This window comes from Bemisia tabaci, chromosome 1 (genome assembly GCF_918797505.1).
Source record: "Bemisia tabaci chromosome 1, PGI_BMITA_v3".
NCBI lineage: Eukaryota > Metazoa > Arthropoda > Insecta > Hemiptera > Aleyrodidae > Bemisia > Bemisia tabaci.
Window position 1 is genome coordinate 42,784,535 of NC_092793.1, and position 21,281 is coordinate 42,805,815.

Genomic DNA, 21,281 nt, shown 5'->3' on the forward strand with positions numbered 1-21,281 from the left:
TTTCTATGACCCAGTAATAACCAGGTATAGGAGGTCGCCTAGAAGGGTCTCTAGGCGTGAAAATGGTGTTGGTCTTCGCAAATAATCTATCCATCTCATTAAATATTTCCGTATCCTTCCAGTTCTCCTAATATCCTATGTATGAAATTTTGTCTATAGTTGGCTGTAGGTGCCGCATTTGGAATAAAAGCCAGTAAACCAACAGAAGAAGAAGAAGAGACCACTGTGCGGCCGAACTCTTTGAAACTGAACACAGTTATATGCGTGGGGGCCCAATAAGAACATTTACAGCCAAAACTCATCAAAATTGTAACTTTTTCGTCCATTTTTCCCGTCTTTTTGCTGTAAAAATGCTGTCAAGAATGATGGCAATTTGGCAACTTTGACCCTCCCATTTCTCAAAAACCGTGCATATACTCAAGCTAAAATTTTAACCAGAGTTTTAGGGTATCATAAAGTATCGTTTCAGCCTGGTTTCAAGAAAAATCCCACAGACCCAAATTGTGCCCGAAAACGGTAGTTTTTAGGGTCGCTCTTTACTTTGACCGCGCTGATTTTTGTCAAATTTACTTCGACTGCACTGATTTTTTGTCAAAATTACTTTGACCCCGTTGTGTAATAATGCGTGGGTAAAATCTGCGTCTTGCTAGTGAAAGCATTCACTGCTGAACTTTCTGCACCTCTGCTTTTCGGGAGCTTTCTGAAAAATTCATGGACTTGTGCAAGAGACTTGTGCACTTTGAGTGTTGCAAGACGACGAAAAGCATTTGTTTCTGGTACTTTCTCTGATGTAATCAAATCGGCAAAGGAGAAAAATAAGGCTGGCAAAGCGAACCATAATCACCCGCGGAGCGAGTGATATGGGTCCAGAGAGCGAAGCCTCCTGACCAGCCGCGGAGGGCGCCTTGGACGGCTAGTAATAACATGTAATAATTATCATAATAGTCCAGTCATTTGAGGATAATAATGGCCACAATGCGGCTTTGAGAGCGGAACTTTTTTTCTCATCTCATTCCTCATCTATAGAGAGTCCTTAACAAGAATCCAAAGAACCCCGCACCTTCCTTATGGGAAATCTCCCCCAGTCAAACGCGATGCCGCTTGGATATGTTGCTCAGCTCGTCATTCTGATCAAAAGCTCTATGGGGCCCAAAGAGATCCCATGTGCGGTTTTCGAGATATTCGCCGTTTTATGTGCGTAAACGGAGGTTTCGCGCGCTCCCGCCGGAAGCCATACCAGTGTGCGGCGCCGCTCGTGCCCTTCCCTTCCAGTCCTCTCCGACCTCTCTCCGCTGCCCCGCCACCCATACCTTGGCTCCTCAACCGCTCCAACTCCGACGCTCACGAGGCTGCGCCCATTATTACCGGACCGCGCCCGCACGCCGTCTTCTTACGCGGCCTCTCCTTCGGCCATGTCGCCTCTTTTTCTCATCGACCCTTCCTGCAAGTCTTGAAAAACCTTTAAGAAGTCCATTTTTACTAAACATGATGATGCTAATGTCACAAATAATACAAAGAGAGAAGAAAGGAAAGAGAGGAAAAACAAATGATAATCCATGCGAAAGTATATGGAGAAGAGTTGGAATGCCTAAGAGACCGCTAAATGAGACAAGCTTTTTTTCATTTTTTCCCCCTTTTCCTTTCTTTTTTTTCTTCATTTTTCTCAAGTGGAAGCAGTGAAAGTAACTTCTGTTGGAAAATAATGTTGAGTTTTTTTTTTTTTTTTTTTTTTTTTTTTTTTTTTTTTTTTTTTTTTTTTTTTATCACGTGGAGGAAGTTGAGGGGAATCAGTCGGCTGACGATGCCCAATTTGAGGCCAAGTGTGCCTTAGCTTCAACTTTTTTTGGCCTGCCTAGTGATCATTTTCCGTAAGTTTGTACGTCAGTTAGTAGTTAGTGAATCCTAATCGTCAGGAATCCCCCAGCCAAGATTTCCAAGCCCCAGAAGGAGAATATACGCAGGCGCCCATAGGGGTAGCTCACAGGCGTCAGGCGAAGCACTTGGAAATGATATTGATTCTGATCAATTCTGAACGTACGACAACAGAAAAGGAGGCAGTTGCTTGGCTTATCAAATGATTTGATCATAGTTTCCACATTTCATTCTAAATTGCTAAAATTCAATTTTAAAAGCATCAAAGAGAAAATGACGTATTTGGCACGATCATCTGACATCAATGATTAAAGTTCCCTGAAAGGTGACATTCTTGACCGATCTGTCTGTCGACCAGTGATCATCTGATTAGAGGATACAATCAGCAGATAATAAGATGGCTGATAAGGTGGTGCTGCAAGTAAGAGCGACTTAAAATGTGACCATTTACGCCTAAATGGACATCTCTCTTCCTTGAGTTCAGTTAGTAATGATCCCTCTCTCCTCCTCCATTGGTGCGGTTCGACTAAGTCAAACTTAGTTTCTACATGGTCATCGTCAGCCGACTGATTCCCCTCAACCTCCTCCATCGATCGTGCCAAATACGTCATTTTCTCTTTGATGCTTTTAAAATTGAATTTTAGCAATTTAGAATGAAATGTGGAAACTATGATCAAATCATTTGATAAGCCAAGCAACTGCCTCCTTTTCTGTTGTCGTACGTTCAGAATTGATCAGAATCAATATCATTTCCAAGTGCTTCGCCTGACGCCTGTGAGCTACCCCTATGGGCGCCTGCGTATATTCTCCTTCTGGGGCTTGGAAATCTTGGCTGGGGGATTCCTGACGATTAGGATTCACTAACTACTAACTGACGTACAAACTTACGGAAAATGATCACTAGGCAGGCCAAAAAAAGTCGAAGCTAAGGCACACTTGGCCTCAAATTGGGCATCGTCAGCCGACTGATTCCCCTCAACTTCCTCCACGTGATAAAAAAAAAAAAAAAAAAAAAAAAAAAAAAAAAAAAAAAAAAAAAAACTCAACATTATTTTCCAACAGAAGTTACTTTCACTGCTTCCACTTGAGAAAAATGAAGAAAAAAAAGAAAGGAAAAGGGGGAAAAAATGAAAAAAAGCTTGTCTCATTTAGCGGTCTCTTAGGCATTCCAACTCTTCTCCATATACTTTCGCATGGATTATCATTTGTTTTTCCTCTCTTTCCTTTCTTCTCTCTTTGTATTATTTGTGACATTAGCATCATCATGTTTAGTAAAAATGGACTTCTTAAAGGTTTTTCAAGACTTGCAGGAAGGGTCGATGAGAAAAAGAGGCGACATGGCCGAAGGAGAGGCCGCGTAAGAAGACGGCGTGCGGGCGCGGTCCGGTAATAATGGGCGCAGCCTCGTGAGCGTCGGAGTTGGAGCGGTTGAGGAGCCAAGGTATGGGTGGCGGGGCAGCGGAGAGAGGTCGGAGAGGACTGGAAGGGAAGGGCACGAGCGGCGCCGCACACTGGTATGGCTTCCGGCGGGAGCGCGCGAAACCTCCGTTTACGCACATAAAACGGCGAATATCTCGAAAACCGCACATGGGATCTCTTTGGGCCCCATAGAGCTTTTGATCAGAATGACGAGCTGAGCAACATATCCAAGCGGCATCGCGTTTGACTGGGGGAGATTTCCCATAAGGAAGGTGCGGGGTTCTTTGCCCAGTTAAATTTGTCCAGTTTTTGCCCAGTATCATTAAGTTTTGTTGACGGCGAGCTCGAATTAACTTTGTAACATTTTATTATTGAATTCAGGCAAAAAGAGCGCCGCGCCAACATTTTACAACAGAACTAGGATCAAAGTTAAAGTAGCCGCTGACAGCATACTGTTTCTTCATGCTTTCGGCGAATGCAATACAACCTCTACCCTCTATGTTCAGACTAATTTAAATTTTTTTTCTCGTTAAAAACTAGCCCGATTTGGTGAAAAATGTGCTGCGGTGTTTCAAAATCTTGAATCTGAACGTGAAGAAATATCTGCTGCAGGAAATACATTTCTGCTCACTCTATATGGCTGTAAAACCTCAGAAGAATTAGCCACGGAAAAATTATCGATATAAACGCTTTATAAAAGGGGCATTCTAAATGAAACAAATTTGAAATTTTAAAAATTCGAAGATTGACTGGACTGAGAGTGGAGCGGCTGCGTGAATTGCACCGCTGCGGAAAATGCCCTTAAAGACCGTAACATTGGCAACAAGTCTGATACACGAAATTGTAGAATTTTGGATCTACTTTCATTTGGACTTTACACTTACCTTCTAAAATTGCTGGGAAAAAAATTACAAGCAAAAAACCTTTAAAAAATCAAATTTTGAACATTTTAGGATTTTTTTGGGCAACCTTGTAGTGGGTATGTTTTTCATCAAAAAAATTTCAGACCGGGTGAAAAATGTCCGTAATCTTATCTACTATCATGTAGATCCTTACACACTTACTTGAAAAATCAGCGGTTTTGGCGATAGTGGCCGAAAAACGAGAGAAAACAGCCGTTTTTGGGCCGATTTTTTCAATTTTAGGGGTAAGGGGGGGAGGTTTCATAATTTGCCGAAAGGGCAAATTTGGATTCTTGTTAAGGACCCTCTATAGATGAGAAATCAGCGGAGAAAAAAAGTTCCGCTCTCAAAACCGCATAAAATCCCCATATGACTGGCCTATAAGGAGCCTTTTACATTAAATATAGGAAAGAAATGAGCGAGCATTAGAAGTTACGAAAATTTGAGAAGGAATTGTGAAATGCTGTAAGAAAAGTAGGTGTCATTAAACTCATGTTACCTTTTAGTAAGATAGACGAAAACGAAACACTTGAAGACGCAGTTGGACAAGAGCGACTTTTCCTTAGTCCCTTAGCTTTGAAATCCTGAAGGTTAGGTTAATGCTCGCCGGCCTTGGCATCAACTCTGAATCGATGATTTTGAGGGACTGCCCCGCCCCTGGATAGTTAACTCAAGCATGGACCAAGAGAATAAATAAGGACCCCCAACTTCCAATTTTTACCCAAGTTAGAAATCGTTATCGCGCGACTGCAGCGACCTGGTGGAGGGTACGGAGAACTATTGCCACAGCGGTTCGAAATTGTACCTCTAAAACAGGTAGTATTCCATGCAATGTTCCTTATAAATTTTATGATTTATTTATTTAAATACTTTAATACGTTTTACTTTAGCAAACTAATGAAATAGTATAGATGCGTACCTTCTGCAGAGGTCAATTCGAAAGACTTTGATTTGAAATATCTCATCAAAACACAGGCAAATTGGATGATTCAGTCAACTCCTGGCAGAATCAAAGAGACTTGCTAATAATCAAATTAAAGGTAATGCTTGAAGTCAAGTACCTCTGATTTTGTGCCACTAAGTTGATTTTCATCAGTACAACACTACTTCTCTCTAAAGAGATTTCACTTTAACAAAGAAACGCCGCGACTAAAAGTACTATCCTGCTGCACACTAAGTACACACTTCCTTTTGCTTTCTCAACAGCAGTGGCTGCTGAGTAAAAAGGTTTGAAAAGACACTTCACATCATTACCAGTTTATGAACCCGAAGATCTATTACGATTGAAATAAAAATGGGAAACTTTTCACACTAAACTCTTCAGAACTTAAGAACAACCACGAGGATCTAGAAACTTCCATGAGCCTCGAGTGATTGATAGGCCTAAATAGGTGGTGCATGAAAACATGGAGCAGGAGAACCCAATCGGTTCAGTTCACTAGACCCTCTGCCAGGCACAGATAGTGTTGCCACTAACTGGAGTTGGGGGTCCTCATTGATTCTCTTGGTCCATGAGTCAAGTTTGAATTTTATCACAAAAGAGAATGATCCAAGGTCTTGATATTGACCGCATGTGTTTCATATCCTTTCATGCCTCAGGTGGGGTTGACAGCTTGCTGCGCATTCCAATCCCCGTCCAGATTTCAATACCGATTTACCGTACTGATTTCAATACCGATACAGTGGCCTCTTGATTTGTGCAGCCAAGGCAACTTGGATATGAGCTATTGCAGTCTCTGCTTTGATGAGCGTCTTAAGCAGGTGCACCTTGATACCTCTTCACTTACGAGCTCCTTTTCTCTTTTTATTAAAAATCGTTTCAAATGGAATTTAAATTACCAAGAAACATACCTCCATACTGGGTGTAGGCTTGCTTGACATCACATAGCCAAGAAACAAGTTGCTCACAAGGGATGGATTCACCATACTGTAATAAGTATCTTTGCGCTATCAGCCGGAGTTCATTTGTTAACACATTTGCATCAGATGTTATACCCGCAACGCTACAGACCATATCACTGCAACAAAGTAATCATTCTTGATAATAAGTTTCCATTATCATGAAGATTTGGTAGATCTCTCCCCCAAGTTAAAAATAGAGAGTTGTCTCCTCCCCCAAGTTAAAAATAGAGCGTTGCCTCGGAGGTATCCATTGTGCCTTTAATGACATAAGAGTAGACAAAAATACCTTTAAATGCCTTTGCACCAACCACAAATGCTATCTGTACATCCAACCATCGAACAGCAGTGGCATACCGAGTGTTTTCGAGGCGAGGGTGAGGCAATTTTGAGGCTGAAATTGCAACTGGTTTGTGCTCCAAAGAACTTTCTGCATCCCTGGAGTTGCTGGGATTTTTCTTTGGAAAATAATGAGACATGGCATTGCATTGTAGTGAAGAAAAGGAGAACCATGGAGTATAACTAGCTGACTCTTGAGAGGTTGCAGTGTTTGCATATGTGTGTGCATGCAAAAGCACAGCAAGTTACAAAATAACAGGGAGGCTTCTCCTCTCTATTTGAAAATTTCAGAGGCCTAGAACTATTTGTACCTCTGCTTCAAACAATAAGTAGGAAAAAGGATGAAACTTACTCATTCAATTTATAAATTTTTTCTGAGAAGAAAACTTCATCCAGGAGTTTGTTGGTATTTTTCTTTTCAGCTGCTAAGAGAATGCCATCATTAGCTAGGATGCCAAGACATGTGCCAGCATGACTGATAGCTTCCATTGCATACTCCACTTGGTACAACCTTCCTTCCGGAGAAAATATGGTTGTTCTTGTATCATACCTGCGAGCCTGAAAATAAGCAGAACCAAAAATTGTAAACAGGAGGTCCCAGAATTCATTGAGGAACGTGAGATGCATTGAAAATTAGCAGAATCACAGGATGGTGATACTTCCTATTAAGCTACTGCTACTATAACTCGAGAATACATCTCGGAAATCTAAAATGAATCGTGCTCCTCGTTCTACTTTTTCAGTTTTTATGAGCTGATAATTTTAAAAAACTTACTCCACTACTACTTCAAATACCTCTCAAAGGGTAATCCTGCCCTTTGCAACTTTCTCAACATATCAACTTTTGACTGCTGATAACTGAGAATCGAAATATTCTTTAAAACATCACAATCATACTTGGGAATCCACATAGCGAGCTTGATTTCATGAGGAAGCAAAATTCTGGTGCATGCGATAATGATTACTAGTGCAACTTCATGTTGAGCTTCAATAAATTTGCCTTTCCTACATACTTAGACTAACATTTGTAGAGGGAGGATTAACAGGTAGCGCAGTTTCGCCACTAGAAGGTTTTTCAAGAAGCCCCTGGTTAAAGAAAGTCATAATGACCTCATCATTACTTACATTAACACTGCTTACTTGCTTACTTTAATCACGTTGCTTTAAGGAACAGATTAGCATGACATCAGTCTGATAATACTAATTGGATTATACTAATGGTCAGGATAATAGGATCATGTTGCTTTTGTTTGATTGTGATAGGGTAGTGGGATAGAAAAGATCGTTGATGATCTAAAATAGGCACACAACCATCAATATCAAAACCACAAGAAAAGACAAGACGGTACAACGATCATGTTGCCATGATGGCCGGCTCACAAGTGAATTTTGTTGTCACTTGTCATCGATGGCTGGTGAGCCACCAAGAACCCTAACAGCTTCAGACGACACAGTAGGAGCCATTATGACATCCCCGGTTCGATTTCCCGCCGGGATGACCTGCGTTCTATGGTCTCATGTGAGGATCACATCAGGCTGGAAGTACGAGGATATTTTTTTTGTTTACTATTTCAAATACCACACCAGTGGTAATCCTGCGTTTTCAGTTAGTATCCTACCCAAGGTACACTCTACTGCAGGTATGAAGAAATGGAATTTTAGAAAGTCGTCGAAGCGCGTAGATTAGACAGCGTCCGATGGTACGGCTGCGACGCCATATTGAAAACTTTTTTACTTTCTGTTCTGAGAGTAAGTCTCGTCAATTTCGTGTTATTTTTTCGTGTTCTTAGTTGAGTTTATCGTTATTTTGAGTTTTATCAATTTCTTAAATTCATCTGATGGCTTATAGAAGCTAACAGATCTACCAGAACCTCATTTTGAACTGCGCGGCAAAGATGGTACAACTTGCGACGTCACTCAATGGCTTATATTCTCAGCGCTGCCACTTCGGCACTCCGTTTGTCCATACCTATGGTAGAGTGTACCTTATCAGACTTTAAACTTTCAATAATCGGCCTGCTGCAATGAAACTTTATGATAACTTCATCATTATGATTCTCCTTTTGCCCATTCCGGTCAACAGAGTCCACATAGACCAATTGATTTTAAACGCGCAACAGGGTGAAAGGGAGAGTGTCAGTTTAGCTCATAATGGGTTTACTTTCAATGATAAAAGTGGGTGAATGTGTCAGGCAAGAACCCTGATAATCAACAACTTCAGAGCTGCTTTTAATATAGTACTATTATGTAATGTTCCATCTCCTGTGTACATTAGGCACAAAACCAGGATTTATAGTATAGACATCACCTGTATTTAGGGATAATTTTTGTATCTGCCGATGCTGGTCATACAGAGTCGACAGCGATTGAGTTTCAATGCGTTATCAGGGTACGACGGAGAATACCATTTTAATTCTTGGTTTTACTTTCGATAACATTTCATTTTCATGAGCCTGTATCTGCCAATTCTGGTCATGTAGAGTCGGCAGCGATTGAGTTTCAACACGCTATCTGGGTAAAACGGAGAATACAATTTTGATTCTTGGTTTTACTTTCAAGGATGGTAAAAAAAACAGTCCATTTACTGTCACACCTTCAGGCAAGAACCATTCAGCTAAGGACTACAAATAAAGGACAACTTAGGAGCCACTTGGCATGTATGATTCTTCCATATTGGTCCGTCCCTTTCACACGGTAGACCGAGAACCAGACGTTAAAGTAAAAACATCACCTATACCTACTCAAGGCTTAATATTATATTCTACACTATGTGATCCCTCTCATCTATACTATAAGCTCCAAGACCTCATAATTTTGCGAAACTGGTAACGCTTAGTTCCAGCGTTCTACCGGGCCGATTTTCATGATTTTTGCGGCTATCGACGGGCAATTGTGTTTAAATAAGCCAACTCTTTTCAGATTTTCAAAATATGGCCCAGGTTTTTTTATATTACGTGGTAAAGTTGCGAATTCTCCCATTTAAACAATGTAAATTTAAACTTTTTGTCATAGTTCGTTTGAGCCTTCTACCGGGCCGATTTCCATGATTTTTGCGTAAATCGACAGGTAATAGGCCCTAGATGAGCCCGCTGTAATCAGATTTTGGAAAAACGACCCAGGTTTTTTTAAAATCACGTTATAAAAGTGAGTGAGTTTACTGAATGCTCCGGTGCTGCTACCGCTATGCGCGGGAGGATGCGCAGTGGTCAAGGAGGTTGCGCAGTAGCTGTGTAGCCTGCGCATCAGCTCTACACTTATCTCCACAAGATTCGCGCTGTGGTCCTCATGTAGAGCGGTGGCCGAGTCGTCTACGACGTCGAGTGCGTCCACAATGAACTCAATGTGGGATCGATCCCCGACTCATGAAATTTTAATAATTACCTGACTATCATTGTTCATTGATTTACTGCGATATTTCATCAATCAGTCATTCCAAAACGCGTCCTTTTAATTTTAAAGTAATTTAAGTAGAGTTTAAAATTGAAGTATACCCCATATCGTAATTTTTTAAGGGAAAAATAAAACTAACACTGATAGGAGGGTAGAAATAGGGCCGCGAAGCGGCCCATTGATGGCGCAGAGCGCCTTCAGGGGGTTGGGCCGCGTAGCGGCCAGGGGGCGTAGCCCCCTAGTCTATACTATAAGCTCTAAGACCTCCTAATTTTGCGAAACTGGTAACGCTTAGTTCCAGCGTTCTACCGGTCCGATTTTCATGATTTTTGCGGCTATCGACGGGCAATTGTCTCTAGATAAGCCAACTCTTTTCAGATTTTCAAAATATGGCCCAGGTTTTTTTATATTACATGGTAAAGTTGCGAATTCTCCCATTTAAACAATGTAAATTTATACTTTTTGTCATAGTTCGTTTGAGCGTTCTACCGAGCCGATTTCCATGATTTTTGCGTAAATCGACAGGTAATAGGCCCTAGATGAGCCCGCTGTCATCAGATTTTGAAAAAAGGACCCAGGTTTTTTTAAAATCACGTTATAAAAGTGAGTGAGTTTACAGAATGCTCCGGTACTGCTACCGCTATGCGCGGGAGGATGCGCAGTGGTCGAGGAGGTTGCGCAGTAGCTGGGTAGCCTGCGCATCAGCTCTACACTTATCTACACAAGATTCGCTCCAACGATCTCACGTCGAGCGATGGCCGAGTCGTCTAAGACGTCGAATGCGTCCACTTAGAATTCGGTGTTGGTTCGATCCCCGACTCATAAAATAATTTATTATTACCTGACTATCATTGTTCATTGTTTTACTGCAATATTTCATCAAGCAGTCATTCCAAAACGTGTCCTTTTAATTTTAAAGTAATTTCAAGCAAAGTTTAAAATTAAAGTATACCTCATATCGTAATTTTTTAGGGGAAAATTAAAACTAACACTGATAGGAGGGTAAAAATAGGGCCGCGAAGCGGCCCATTGATGGCGCGGAGCGCCTTCAGGGGGTTGGGCCGCGTAGCGGCCAGGGGGCGTAGCCCCCTAGTATGATTCTATCGAGCGAATGATTCTGCCGGTAAGTTAATTATGTAGAGCACCATCATATCTATGCTGGGAATTGCCAGGAAGATCCTGCAACCATCCGATTAGGGTAACTCTCACATCAATATGTATAGTGGCAGGCGAAGTAAGTAGGTAACAATATTTTCTGTTTAAGAGAGATTTTTCAACTCGGAGATTCACTGCCCACTCTCCATCAAAGAAGATGCTCTGTTGATGTTGTTGCAGCCCAAAATATTAATCGATAGCTTCCATTATTCTGCCAGTTCTGGTCATCCAAAGTCCTTATCTTATGAGTTTTAATGCACTTTCAGGGTGTGCCAGAGAATTGATTCTTGTATCCATTTTCCGTGCTAAATGAAACAGCCAATTTTCTGTTGCACTCTCTTAGTGGGTAAATTAGTCAGGCGAGGACTCAGATAATCTAGAGATCAAGAGGCACTGATGTTTTATATTGAACAGCCGCTCTGTATTATCTCCTATACATATGTGGTAAGCAGTGGCAGCAAGTTGACGTCTCCAGGTACTGCAAATTTTAGCCGATGTAGAGAGGTTATCACCAAGGATATCCTGCATTAGTTAGCATCTCAATTTTATCAAACCAATGAAATAGCAGCATATAGATACATACCTTCTGCAGAGGTCAATATGAAAGACCTAGATTTGTAGAATTTTATCCAAATACAGGCAAATTAGACAATTCAATCAACTTCTGACACAGAATCAAGGAGACTTGCTAATAATCAGATTAACAGTAATGTTTGAAGTCAAGTACCGTAATATGGGGTGAATGGGGACAGTTTTTTATACAAATAAACGTCTGTGGCCTACTGATTTCGAGAATTCGGTTTTTCTTTTTAACAGGAAGATGTGACCCTGAAAGACCTTTACTTTCCCCCAAAATTATGATGATACGAAAATTTTAACTATTTTAATTTTGTTGTTTCACCTACTGTCTCTATTCAGCCTCCACTGGGGTGAATAGGGACACCAGCAGATTTCAATGTAAATAAAGCGTTGTTCCCATTCTGCTAACTGGAGAGTGGATGGAGGCACTACCTGAGTTTTAAAAAAAAGTGAAATTCGAATCTGAATTGGAAAAACATGTCTTTCATTAACAAAAATTAGATGGTAAGAAGCAAACAGATGACAATTATCCTTTACGCCCTGATCATTGTGAGATCTGAAAGATAAATTCCTCAGTCAAACCACGGCAGTATTCAAAAGCCTCAGAATATGAAATAGGTACATAAAAGTATTCCAAAAGATGTGATAAGAGGCGGAAAACTTCAAAGAAAGCCCCTCCCCAGTGCAGTGCCTGAATCTTTGATACTCAGACTCCCAACTGCTCGTTTTTTGGAGAAAAGTATTTTTTAAACCACTTAGATATCGAGCAAATTTCATCATTTTTGGTGATGAGCAAGGTAACTAATGATGTCAAAATGTGATAACATAAAAAAAATTTTTCTTTAATTCGTGATCCACTTGCATGGGACGTTATCACGCTTGTTTTACCGCTTTTTTTCAAGGTCTGGTTTTGAGGTTATGTTGACATTTTATGTTTTCACTAAACAACACCGATTGCACCGGTTGAGTAAAGAGGATGCCAAACTATGCATTTTCGGAAAAAAACAAGTTCTGTAGGTGCCAAACTTACCGAGTTATGACTGAAGAACGGAAATAAATCAAAATTGTCCCTATTCACCCGCCTGTCCCCATTCACCCCATATTACGGTATCTTTGATTTTGTGGCATTGAGTTGGTTTCATTATACTCGTTCAACAAAGGGCAACAATGGAGTAAAGCGTAGCTTCTGTAAGTAGACACATACGCACAACTGACGGGTGAATGTGAAAGCCAGTTTTCCAATATAAAGCATTACAAGTCTATGGAAACATTGAGGCTTTATGCACCAGTAGCATGATACACTGAGAAGAGACACATCAACTCCAGAGGAGTTCGGCTGCTAGCAAAATTTTAGGAGAAAGTGGAAACGCAACTTCATCCCCACAGATTGAGACCCCGACAGACATCATCGTATTGAGAGGAAGGATGATTTTCTGGTGGATAGTTGCTGAATCTGATTAATGAGAAATAGTAACTAGGACTCCTGATAAAGGAATATCATCAATCATTCATGAACGATTACTTAAAAAGATCACTAGATCAGGGCCGCTGGGAAGAAATAACAGGTTGCGATCTAAGTATTTACTGTAACAACAAAATTTATCAAGGGTGCGGGAATCACAAAAGGATCGTATAGAAATGGATCCAGTAATCTTCCGCTTTGATAAAATAGAAACACGCATCAATTAATCTATCTTATTCTTAATGTTAAAATATTTACAGCCACAATAGCAGAAATATAACCTAAAATTTGGTTTCTGGAGTCGGCGCTCACCATCCACCGCGCGGTTCTACGAGTTGTTTTCAAATTCAAATTATTGGTGAAGAATTGACACTCTCTCCTTCTTTCAATGTATTCTCCTTTCGAAGTCCATATAAGTCTGCAAACGTTTCAAAAGTTCTATCTATGAAGTCTAAAGGTTCTAACTATCTCTAGTTCAATGGGTTTTATCCTCCCATAACTTCCACAGCTGTGTCCTTAGGTCCTCTTCAAAAATGACGTTTTTAGCGATTTTCTCCCTTCTGCCTCATTTATTCAATTTGCACAATAGAAATTTTGTACAATAAACACTTTTAGACTTCATATAAGTCTTTTAAAAGCTTGTCTTAACTGTCTAAATAATATTAAACTAATTCTAGATACATTTTATAAAAAGTACTACCTTTATAATATTAAGGAGAAAGAATAAAGACAGATTTACTTCAAAGTAAAAAGGCCTCATTAATTTATCTGTGTAGAATTGGGCGACCGGACTCAGTCAAAGCCCGAAAAACCTCCGATTACATCTTAAGAGCGTAGGGAGGCACGTGTGGTTTAACTATTTAAGGAAATTTTGAGAAGCCCTGGATTCCAAGCTCATAGGGCTTGCGACGTCTTAATCTTCGACCACATCGGTCCCATTCCAAGAGCTCAAGAGCTTCAGGGTTGGGGTGCCGGTGTAAACGAAATTCGTATGCAGTGTACATCTTGGTGATGTAGTCCTCCACTGAATCAATGTTGAGGTCCGTACAAATATCTACATTCCTCTCGTACCATCTAGCTTTAGTAATACTTCTCAGGATCTTCATTTGCATGATTTCTATTTTATCTAAATTTGACTTGGCTGCGCAACCCCACAATTGGCAACCGTAACTCCAAACAGGCCTCAACATTGATTTGTAGAGGAGCAACTTAATATTTAGAGATAACCGTGACTTACGTCCGATGAGCCACTGCATATTGGAAATTTTCAGTCACAATTGTGCTACTTTTTTTTAATATGGTTGCCCCACCTGAGCCTGAAATCTAGGTGAAGTCCAAGATATTTGGCGACAGAGTCGTGTGGAATTTTATCTTCTCCTAAAGAAAGCGGGATGTGAATATATGGACGATTAGTAAAAATTACTTCAACTGATTTTGAGGCATTTAATTTTGTTTTATCTCTCATTGTCCATTTATTTATTTTATTCAAGTGTTGCTGAGCTGTATGATGTGCCTCTCTATAGCTTTTAGACGAGGCTAGCACGAGAGTATCGTCGGCATAAACTCCCAGTTTCCCCCTCCTCCCAGACTGTGGGATGTCTGTGGTAAAGAGAGAGTAGAGAAGAGGGGAAAGACAGGAGCCCTGTGGAACCCCCGCTCGTATTTGTCTGAAACCTGATGTTGTATTTTCATATCTGACTCTGAACTGTCTTCCAGTAAGAAAGGACGATAGGAGCTCCACATGGTTACATGGGAGCATGGTGAAAAGTTTATCGACGAGCCTCTCATGCCAGACTCGATCGAACGCTTGTGCTACATCAAGGAAAACAGCCACGCAGTATTCGCCCTTTTCCAAAGCATCTTCGATGAATTTAGTGACACAGTGTAATTGATCCACTGTTGAATGTTGAGCCCTAAAGCCAAATTGGGCATCAATGATTAAGTTATTTTGCTTTACAATTTCATTTAAACGTTTTATATAGAGTTTTTCAAATAATTTTCCTATGACCGGCAGTAAGGAAATTGGTCTGTAAGAAGCAGCTTCTGCTGGTGGTTTATCTGGCTTCAGAAGAGTGAAAATTTCTGCCATTTTCCATTGCTTGGGGATATATTTGCAACGAATGACTGCATTAAAAATAGCTGTTAATTTCATAATTGCTTCGTTCGGCAGGTCGTTCAAAATAAGACCTGAAATTTTGTCATAGCCAGGAGCTTTTTTGGCTTTAATTTTACCTTTAATTTCTTTAGTTACCTCAGATGGAGTAATTGTTTTGATTTTTACTGGTGGTATTTTCCTTGATTTTCGAGTTTTTAATGAGGACACCTCTCTCCGACTGTGCGGTTCGGAGTCGGGATTGTCAGTGGAACTCTCATTTTCTGAATCTGAGGAGGGTGCGGCAATATCGTTGTGTGGCTGGAAAGCCATTTCGAAATGATCCGCTAGCCGTTCTGCTTTTTCTAAGTCTGTTTCAGCCCAGGTGTTATCTGCTTTTTTAATAGGAAATTTAAGTTGCTTGGGTCTTTTTAAGTACTTTGTAGCTGCCCAAAGAGAGTAATTTTTGTCAGCATGTGGTGAAAGTGATTTTACGAAATTTTCAAATTTGTAATTTAGAAATTCATTCATTCGTTTTTTGACTATTTTGTTTAGTCGATTAAAATGTGCTTTATCCTCTGGATTTGAGGAAGAGACAGAAATGCGGTTTGCTTTTCTTTTAGAACGAATTAGTTTCAGAAGATCCTTGGGGATAGCATATGGCCTTGAATTATTAGTAGCCACTGGGGTGTTAGCTTTCGCACATTGTTGAATTTGTTCCACCAACAATTCCGCCTCCCTGTCAATATCCTCAGGGGTGGCAACTGGAATGTTGTTGACTATTAATTTTTCCAAATCTGAACGAAATTGTTCCCAATTTGTCCGTTTAGAACAGATGTTGGGAGGTCTCTCATCTAAAACAGGATTACTAAATATAGCTAATAAAATTTTTACATGACCTTGTAAGACTTTCATGGGGATAGTATCACATGAGGTTCTATCAACTATGTTTAAATTTTGATAAATAAAGAAATTAATTAAATCTGGCTTGTGGCCCGGGACATGAGGGTAATTTGTCGGCTTTCCTGGGGTGATAAAATTTCCTCCTGTTTTATTTACTGCTTCAAGTAAAGATTCCCCTTTAGGATTTGTAATCCTGGATCCCCATCTGGGACTCTTTGCATTCCAGTCTCCACCCACAAGATACATGGGACCCAGTTCTTCCAAAAAACCGATATAATCTTCCGCTGATAGGACATTACCAGGTGGGGTATAGAGTGAGGCAACATTAAAATTGCCTTTATCTGCATGAATGCTTATTACTACAGCTTGAAAAGCTGGAGTCTCAGTTTGGGCCCTGCATTATAATTAGAAGTTTCAAAATATCTATAGTTTCATAGGGTTTTTTTTCAACGGTTATAGCTGTAGGTTGTTCTAAATGAACATGCCCACCGTGCCGCGGCCGAGCGTTTCGCGGGCCCCAAATCTGCTCAACAATTCCATCATCGTCATGTTTTGGGGTCCAAAATTTGTCGTTAAAGCTTAATAACTTTTTTAATATTTAACTAAATTTAAAAAAGAGGGCATTACAAGTAGAGCTGAGCATATTCTACCCAAATATTATAGGGTTTTTGGGCTTTACTCTACGACTTAATTAGCAGGAGAGCTAAACGGACCGCAAACCGTGCAAAAAAGCCCAATCGAGTTTCTTCGTGTATAACTAGTAAGGCAGCAGCCACCAGTGGCGTAACGGACTTCCGCTGGGCCCCCCTGCAAAATTTTTTCTAGGGGCCTCCTAAGTCGATAAAATTCCAAAATTATCCCCCCCTCTCCCTTCCACACCCCTTCCCGTTTTTTCTCGTATGGTCTAGGCCCGCAGCCCGAAAATTTTTGAGAAAATCAGCCTTAACCACCAAAAAATCAAAGTGGCAGCAGCTTATATCTTTTTACCTTTAGGTATGGTATGTGCAGGATTCAGCCTTCTTTTACTTTATGTTCTGAGGTGGAATTTGATTCACTTGCATGTTTGCGCAAATAAATATATTTAAAAAAAAAATAAAAACGTAAAAGTACCCGATTAAATGGAGCCCCTAAAAGATCAATGATCTAAAGGAAGGCGGGGGCTCAGCCCAGGCCCATGAATCAAAGGGCCCCCAAGGCTTTTAGATTCTTGGGCCTCCCAAAACCCGAAATACGAAAAGTGGACTCATTGAGTGGACATGGGAAGGCAGGGGCCCTCCAGCAAACAAAAAGTTAGGAACAGTCCAAGAAAAGTATGAAAAACCCCGAGCTAACAATAAGAATCAAAGGAAGAAGCCCCATCTCGATAAGTAAAGGCCCAAAGTTTGAACAGGGTGTCTACACGATTTTCAAAATGAAATTCCCTGACAATTCCAGGTTTTCCATGACAAAAAATAACAAAATTCCCTGACTTTTTGGGTTTAGCCATACGATGAACTAGTTAGAAAATATTAAAAAAAAACTATCCTTAGGAATAACCCCGTAAAGTCATATTCTGAATTACCATGGCGTTGGGAGGAGTTGAGTAATACTTTTGAAAGGAACGAGATCCTAAATACTCAAAATAAAGCTAATTCCAAAATGGTATACTCAAACTAAAATTCACCTTCAAAATTTAATTTTTAAGCTCTACTACGCTCTCTTTGTGACACATTGCCCCGTATACTTTTGAAAATTCAAACTTTAGTTCACCCTGGTGATTCCATAAATATTGGCATATTACTTAGTGCCCTGAAAATACAAGTTTCTTTTTCTTAAAATAGAAAACAAGAGTTGTAAATGTGCCTAACTCAGGTAGATTTTGCTATAATCAAGAGGAAATACGAGTCTCTTCTCGATTTTAGATAAATTTGCTTGATTCGGGATTTTTTTTTTTTTTTTTTTTTTTTTTTTTTTTATTAGGTCAATTAATTCAATGGATTCCAGAACCTATTGTTGGTATTGAATTTGTCTTATACTCAACAAGCATTGGCTTGTTAGAATATAATCCACCAATAATATTTCTACAACGTGGATGCACCAGTTGTGAACATGTTGATTTAAGAACCAGAAAAATTTCATGCAAAATGCAGTTGACATTAAATATTTCTTTACTCAGTTAAAGAAAAACTAAAATTCTAGCCTTTTCATTAAATTTCCTAACTTATTGAAAAAATTGATTAACCATCTGCTCAAAACTAGGGCACTTAGTTTTCTATCATTATTTACTGTAATTTTCTGCTGTTAGCAAGTTAACTTCATTCAAGTCTATTTAGTCTATCTTGCCATTTAGCATGAATTAAGTAGATAAATTAAATAGGGCAGATCGATTCGATCTTTAAAGTTAGGGAACACACATTAGTGAACCTAGCGGCCGTGTTGCAAACTGGTTGAACAGAGCAGTTTACATTATCAGCCACGCAAGCGAGCTACTCGGCCAATTCGGCAGTGACGAGCAAAAATAGCCGCGAAATGTTCGAATTGCGAAAATTCCCTGACTTTCACCGGTTTTCGATCGAATTCCCTGACTTTTCCCGGTTTTCCAGACAGTGATCAAATTCCCTGATTTTTCCCGGTTTTCCAGACCTGCAGACACCCTGTTGAAACCAAAGCTGAGGATCAAAGAGAGAGAGAGAAAAAAATTCCGGCGGCCGAGGGCCCCCCTGCATAGCAGAGTCTGCGGGGGCGCCCGTTACGCCACTGGCAGCCACCACCCCCTTTTTTTTTTTTGGTCATCACATTTTTAGGGGGAGTTTTTTAGGAATTGGGTTGGGGTGGCTCCTGCCACCTAAAATGAATAAATAAAAGAATCAATCAATGTTAGAAACGTTCAAGTTAGGTCTTAAAGTAACCTAACCTAACCCAACTCAAAGTTAGGTACGTTCATTTCACTGTGACATTCCAGCTTCCGGCAAGATTGCGGACCTTGCGCCAGGAAAATTATGAGCCAAAAAGCTCTAAGCTCAAGCAGCCATGAATGAATTTAAGTAATAGAGGCAGTAGACAGGGAATATCAATGCTCCGGACAGTTTCTACTGTAAATTCAGCAGGATTTTTGGTCCGCCCAAACTCCGGACCTCATGACTGAATCTCCGCAGATCATTTGATTCCAGTCCCTACAGTACAACTAGCCCAAAGCAACCATAGTTTGAGACCATCTAACTAAGGTTGCCTAGCCGGGAATTGAACCCGGGACATCCTGAGTATAGAGCCAGAGCTAAAGCCTCTACACGAAGGAGGCAAACTGATCAGAGGATTAAGCCCAAGCTTACTTAATCCCCAAGGACACCGTAAAACAAGATATAAAAACAAAAAACTGTACAGAGCCACGTTTACGAGGGACGTACTCACTTACGATTCCCACAAAAGTTGAAGCATTGCTGCCTAAGCAAATTTTCGGTATAAAGGCCCAAGGGGACAAGTCCCTCTGTCACCTGGCTCTTACAAGAAAGATCATTGGAGGGTCGATAAATTTAAGAGCTTCATTTTAGAAACCAAGCAAATTCAATACATTTCTTCTAATTGGTGTAGTAATTGAATGGTAACAGCATACTCAAGTGTTCATGGGTTGCAGGCCCGCTTGTCCTGCAGATGCAATCACCATTCTATTAACTAACACTGGAACATCAAAAGATCACAAAAGTAAAGAAAATTGAATGTATGTACGTACCATGATTTGGATAGTTGATGGTGAAGAGAAAAATTGTAAATAGACTTCTTTCAAATGACGCCGCTTTCGGTAAGAGTCGGAGGTAGGAAGGCTGATGCTAATATCATTGATTTACAGCAACGTCATGCCGCAAATTATAACCTCAAATTTTCAAAATAACAACATCAGAGCATAGAGTACAATAGAGTCGCAAAGTACTGGATCGCCGATGAAGTCACTTTTCGAGGCTGTTTTGTCCAGTTCTCCGGAGACTAGTGTGCGGCGACTAGCGATGACGCATACGCAGAGACTCGCGCTCAGCGCTCCCCACTCCCGACAGTCCCGACTCGGCTCCGTTCGTCGGCTAGACACACACTGAACCAGCTAAAATAAGTAGGCCGGTAATAAGTCTGAAATTGAGTCCATTATATGAATATTATCTCGGAGTAACATACATTAATGGATTCATTATGGCTTTGAATATCTATTTCAAGCAAAATTTGCACAAATTAATACCGATGGAATTAAAAAAAGTCGAAAAAACACAAGCAGTCGTTGATTTCTCCATAAGCCACCGTGTAAAAAAATGCCGGTTGGTTCACACTTGGTATAAGTCAGAAATTAAATTCCTATATGAATTTTATCCAGGAGTAATATGCATCAATGGATTCATTATGACTTTGACTATCTAACTGTAGCAAAATTTGCACAAATTAATATCGATGAAATTAAAAAATGTCGAAAAAACACGGGCAGTCGTTGCTTTTCCCGTAAGCCGCCGTGATAAGAAATGCCGGTTGGTTCACACTTGGTATAAGTCAGAAATTAAATCCCAATATGAATATTATCCAGGAGTAATATACATCAATGGATTCATTATGGCTTTGACTACCTTTAAATAGCAAAATTTGCAAAAATTAATGCTGATTGAATTATAAAATACCTAAAAACCACAAGCAGTTCTTGATTTCTCCATAAGCCGCCGTGTTACAAAATGCCGTTGGGTTCACAAATGGTTCACTATTTTCGGAGCACACGCGGCTCGGAAACGCCTGTTCATGGATTGGCTTCATCGCCGCTCCAGTACTTTGCGACTCTATTGTACTCTATGCATCAGAGCAAGAACAAAGGCAGTAGGAGCATGGAATGGACGTCACGGCAGCGTTGGGTTCACACCAAAGACATTGAATCATCACACTTTTCGGAGCATAAGCGGCTCGGAAAGGTCCGTTCATGGAATCATGGATTGACCTCATCGATCGGCGCTCCAGTGCGACTCTATTGTACTCTATGCGTAAACCGTAGTAAATAAATAACAGGAGGTTAGGAATCCAAAATTTATTTATTACCGTAATTCACTATCGCACAGCATCCATCCATATCTTCGGAATGCGGATCACAATGTAAAGTTTTCTACAGAAGTTTAAATAATAAAATATTACGGCACTAGCTATGGCAAGTACATCCAGCGAAAATTCGACACAGCTGCACAGCTTTGATGAACTCAGTGGCATTATCAAATTAATGTGGGGTAGTGTTGTTCGTAGTGACATTTTTCAAAGATGGACTCAAGGTACTAAGACG

The 21,281-nt window shown here is 40.3% G+C and overlaps 2 protein-coding genes across 2 annotated transcripts in view; one reads left to right on the forward strand and one right to left on the reverse strand.

The window, feature by feature from the left end:
- The window catches only part of Prosalpha3 (proteasome alpha3 subunit), a 38,809-nt gene extending 18,931 nt beyond the window's left edge, over positions 1 to 19,878 (reverse strand). The window contains exons 1-3 of the mRNA XM_072301153.1: positions 19,719 to 19,878; positions 6,784 to 6,989; positions 6,045 to 6,211 (exon numbers count right to left, since the gene is read on the reverse strand). Coding sequence (XP_072157254.1) covers positions 6,045 to 6,211; positions 6,784 to 6,989; positions 19,719 to 19,721 — 376 coding nt within the window. The 5' untranslated portion in view covers positions 19,722 to 19,878. The remainder of the gene's footprint in view (positions 1 to 6,044; positions 6,212 to 6,783; positions 6,990 to 19,718) is intronic.
- A 1,104-nt stretch (positions 19,879 to 20,982) lies between these two features.
- Positions 20,983 to 21,281, forward strand: part of LOC109039519 (ubiquitin carboxyl-terminal hydrolase MINDY-3 homolog) — a 111,824-nt gene continuing 111,525 nt past the window's right edge. The window contains exon 1 of the mRNA XM_072301149.1: positions 20,983 to 21,270. Within this exon, the coding sequence (XP_072157250.1) occupies positions 21,150 to 21,270 (121 nt within the window). The 5' untranslated portion in view covers positions 20,983 to 21,149. The remainder of the gene's footprint in view (positions 21,271 to 21,281) is intronic.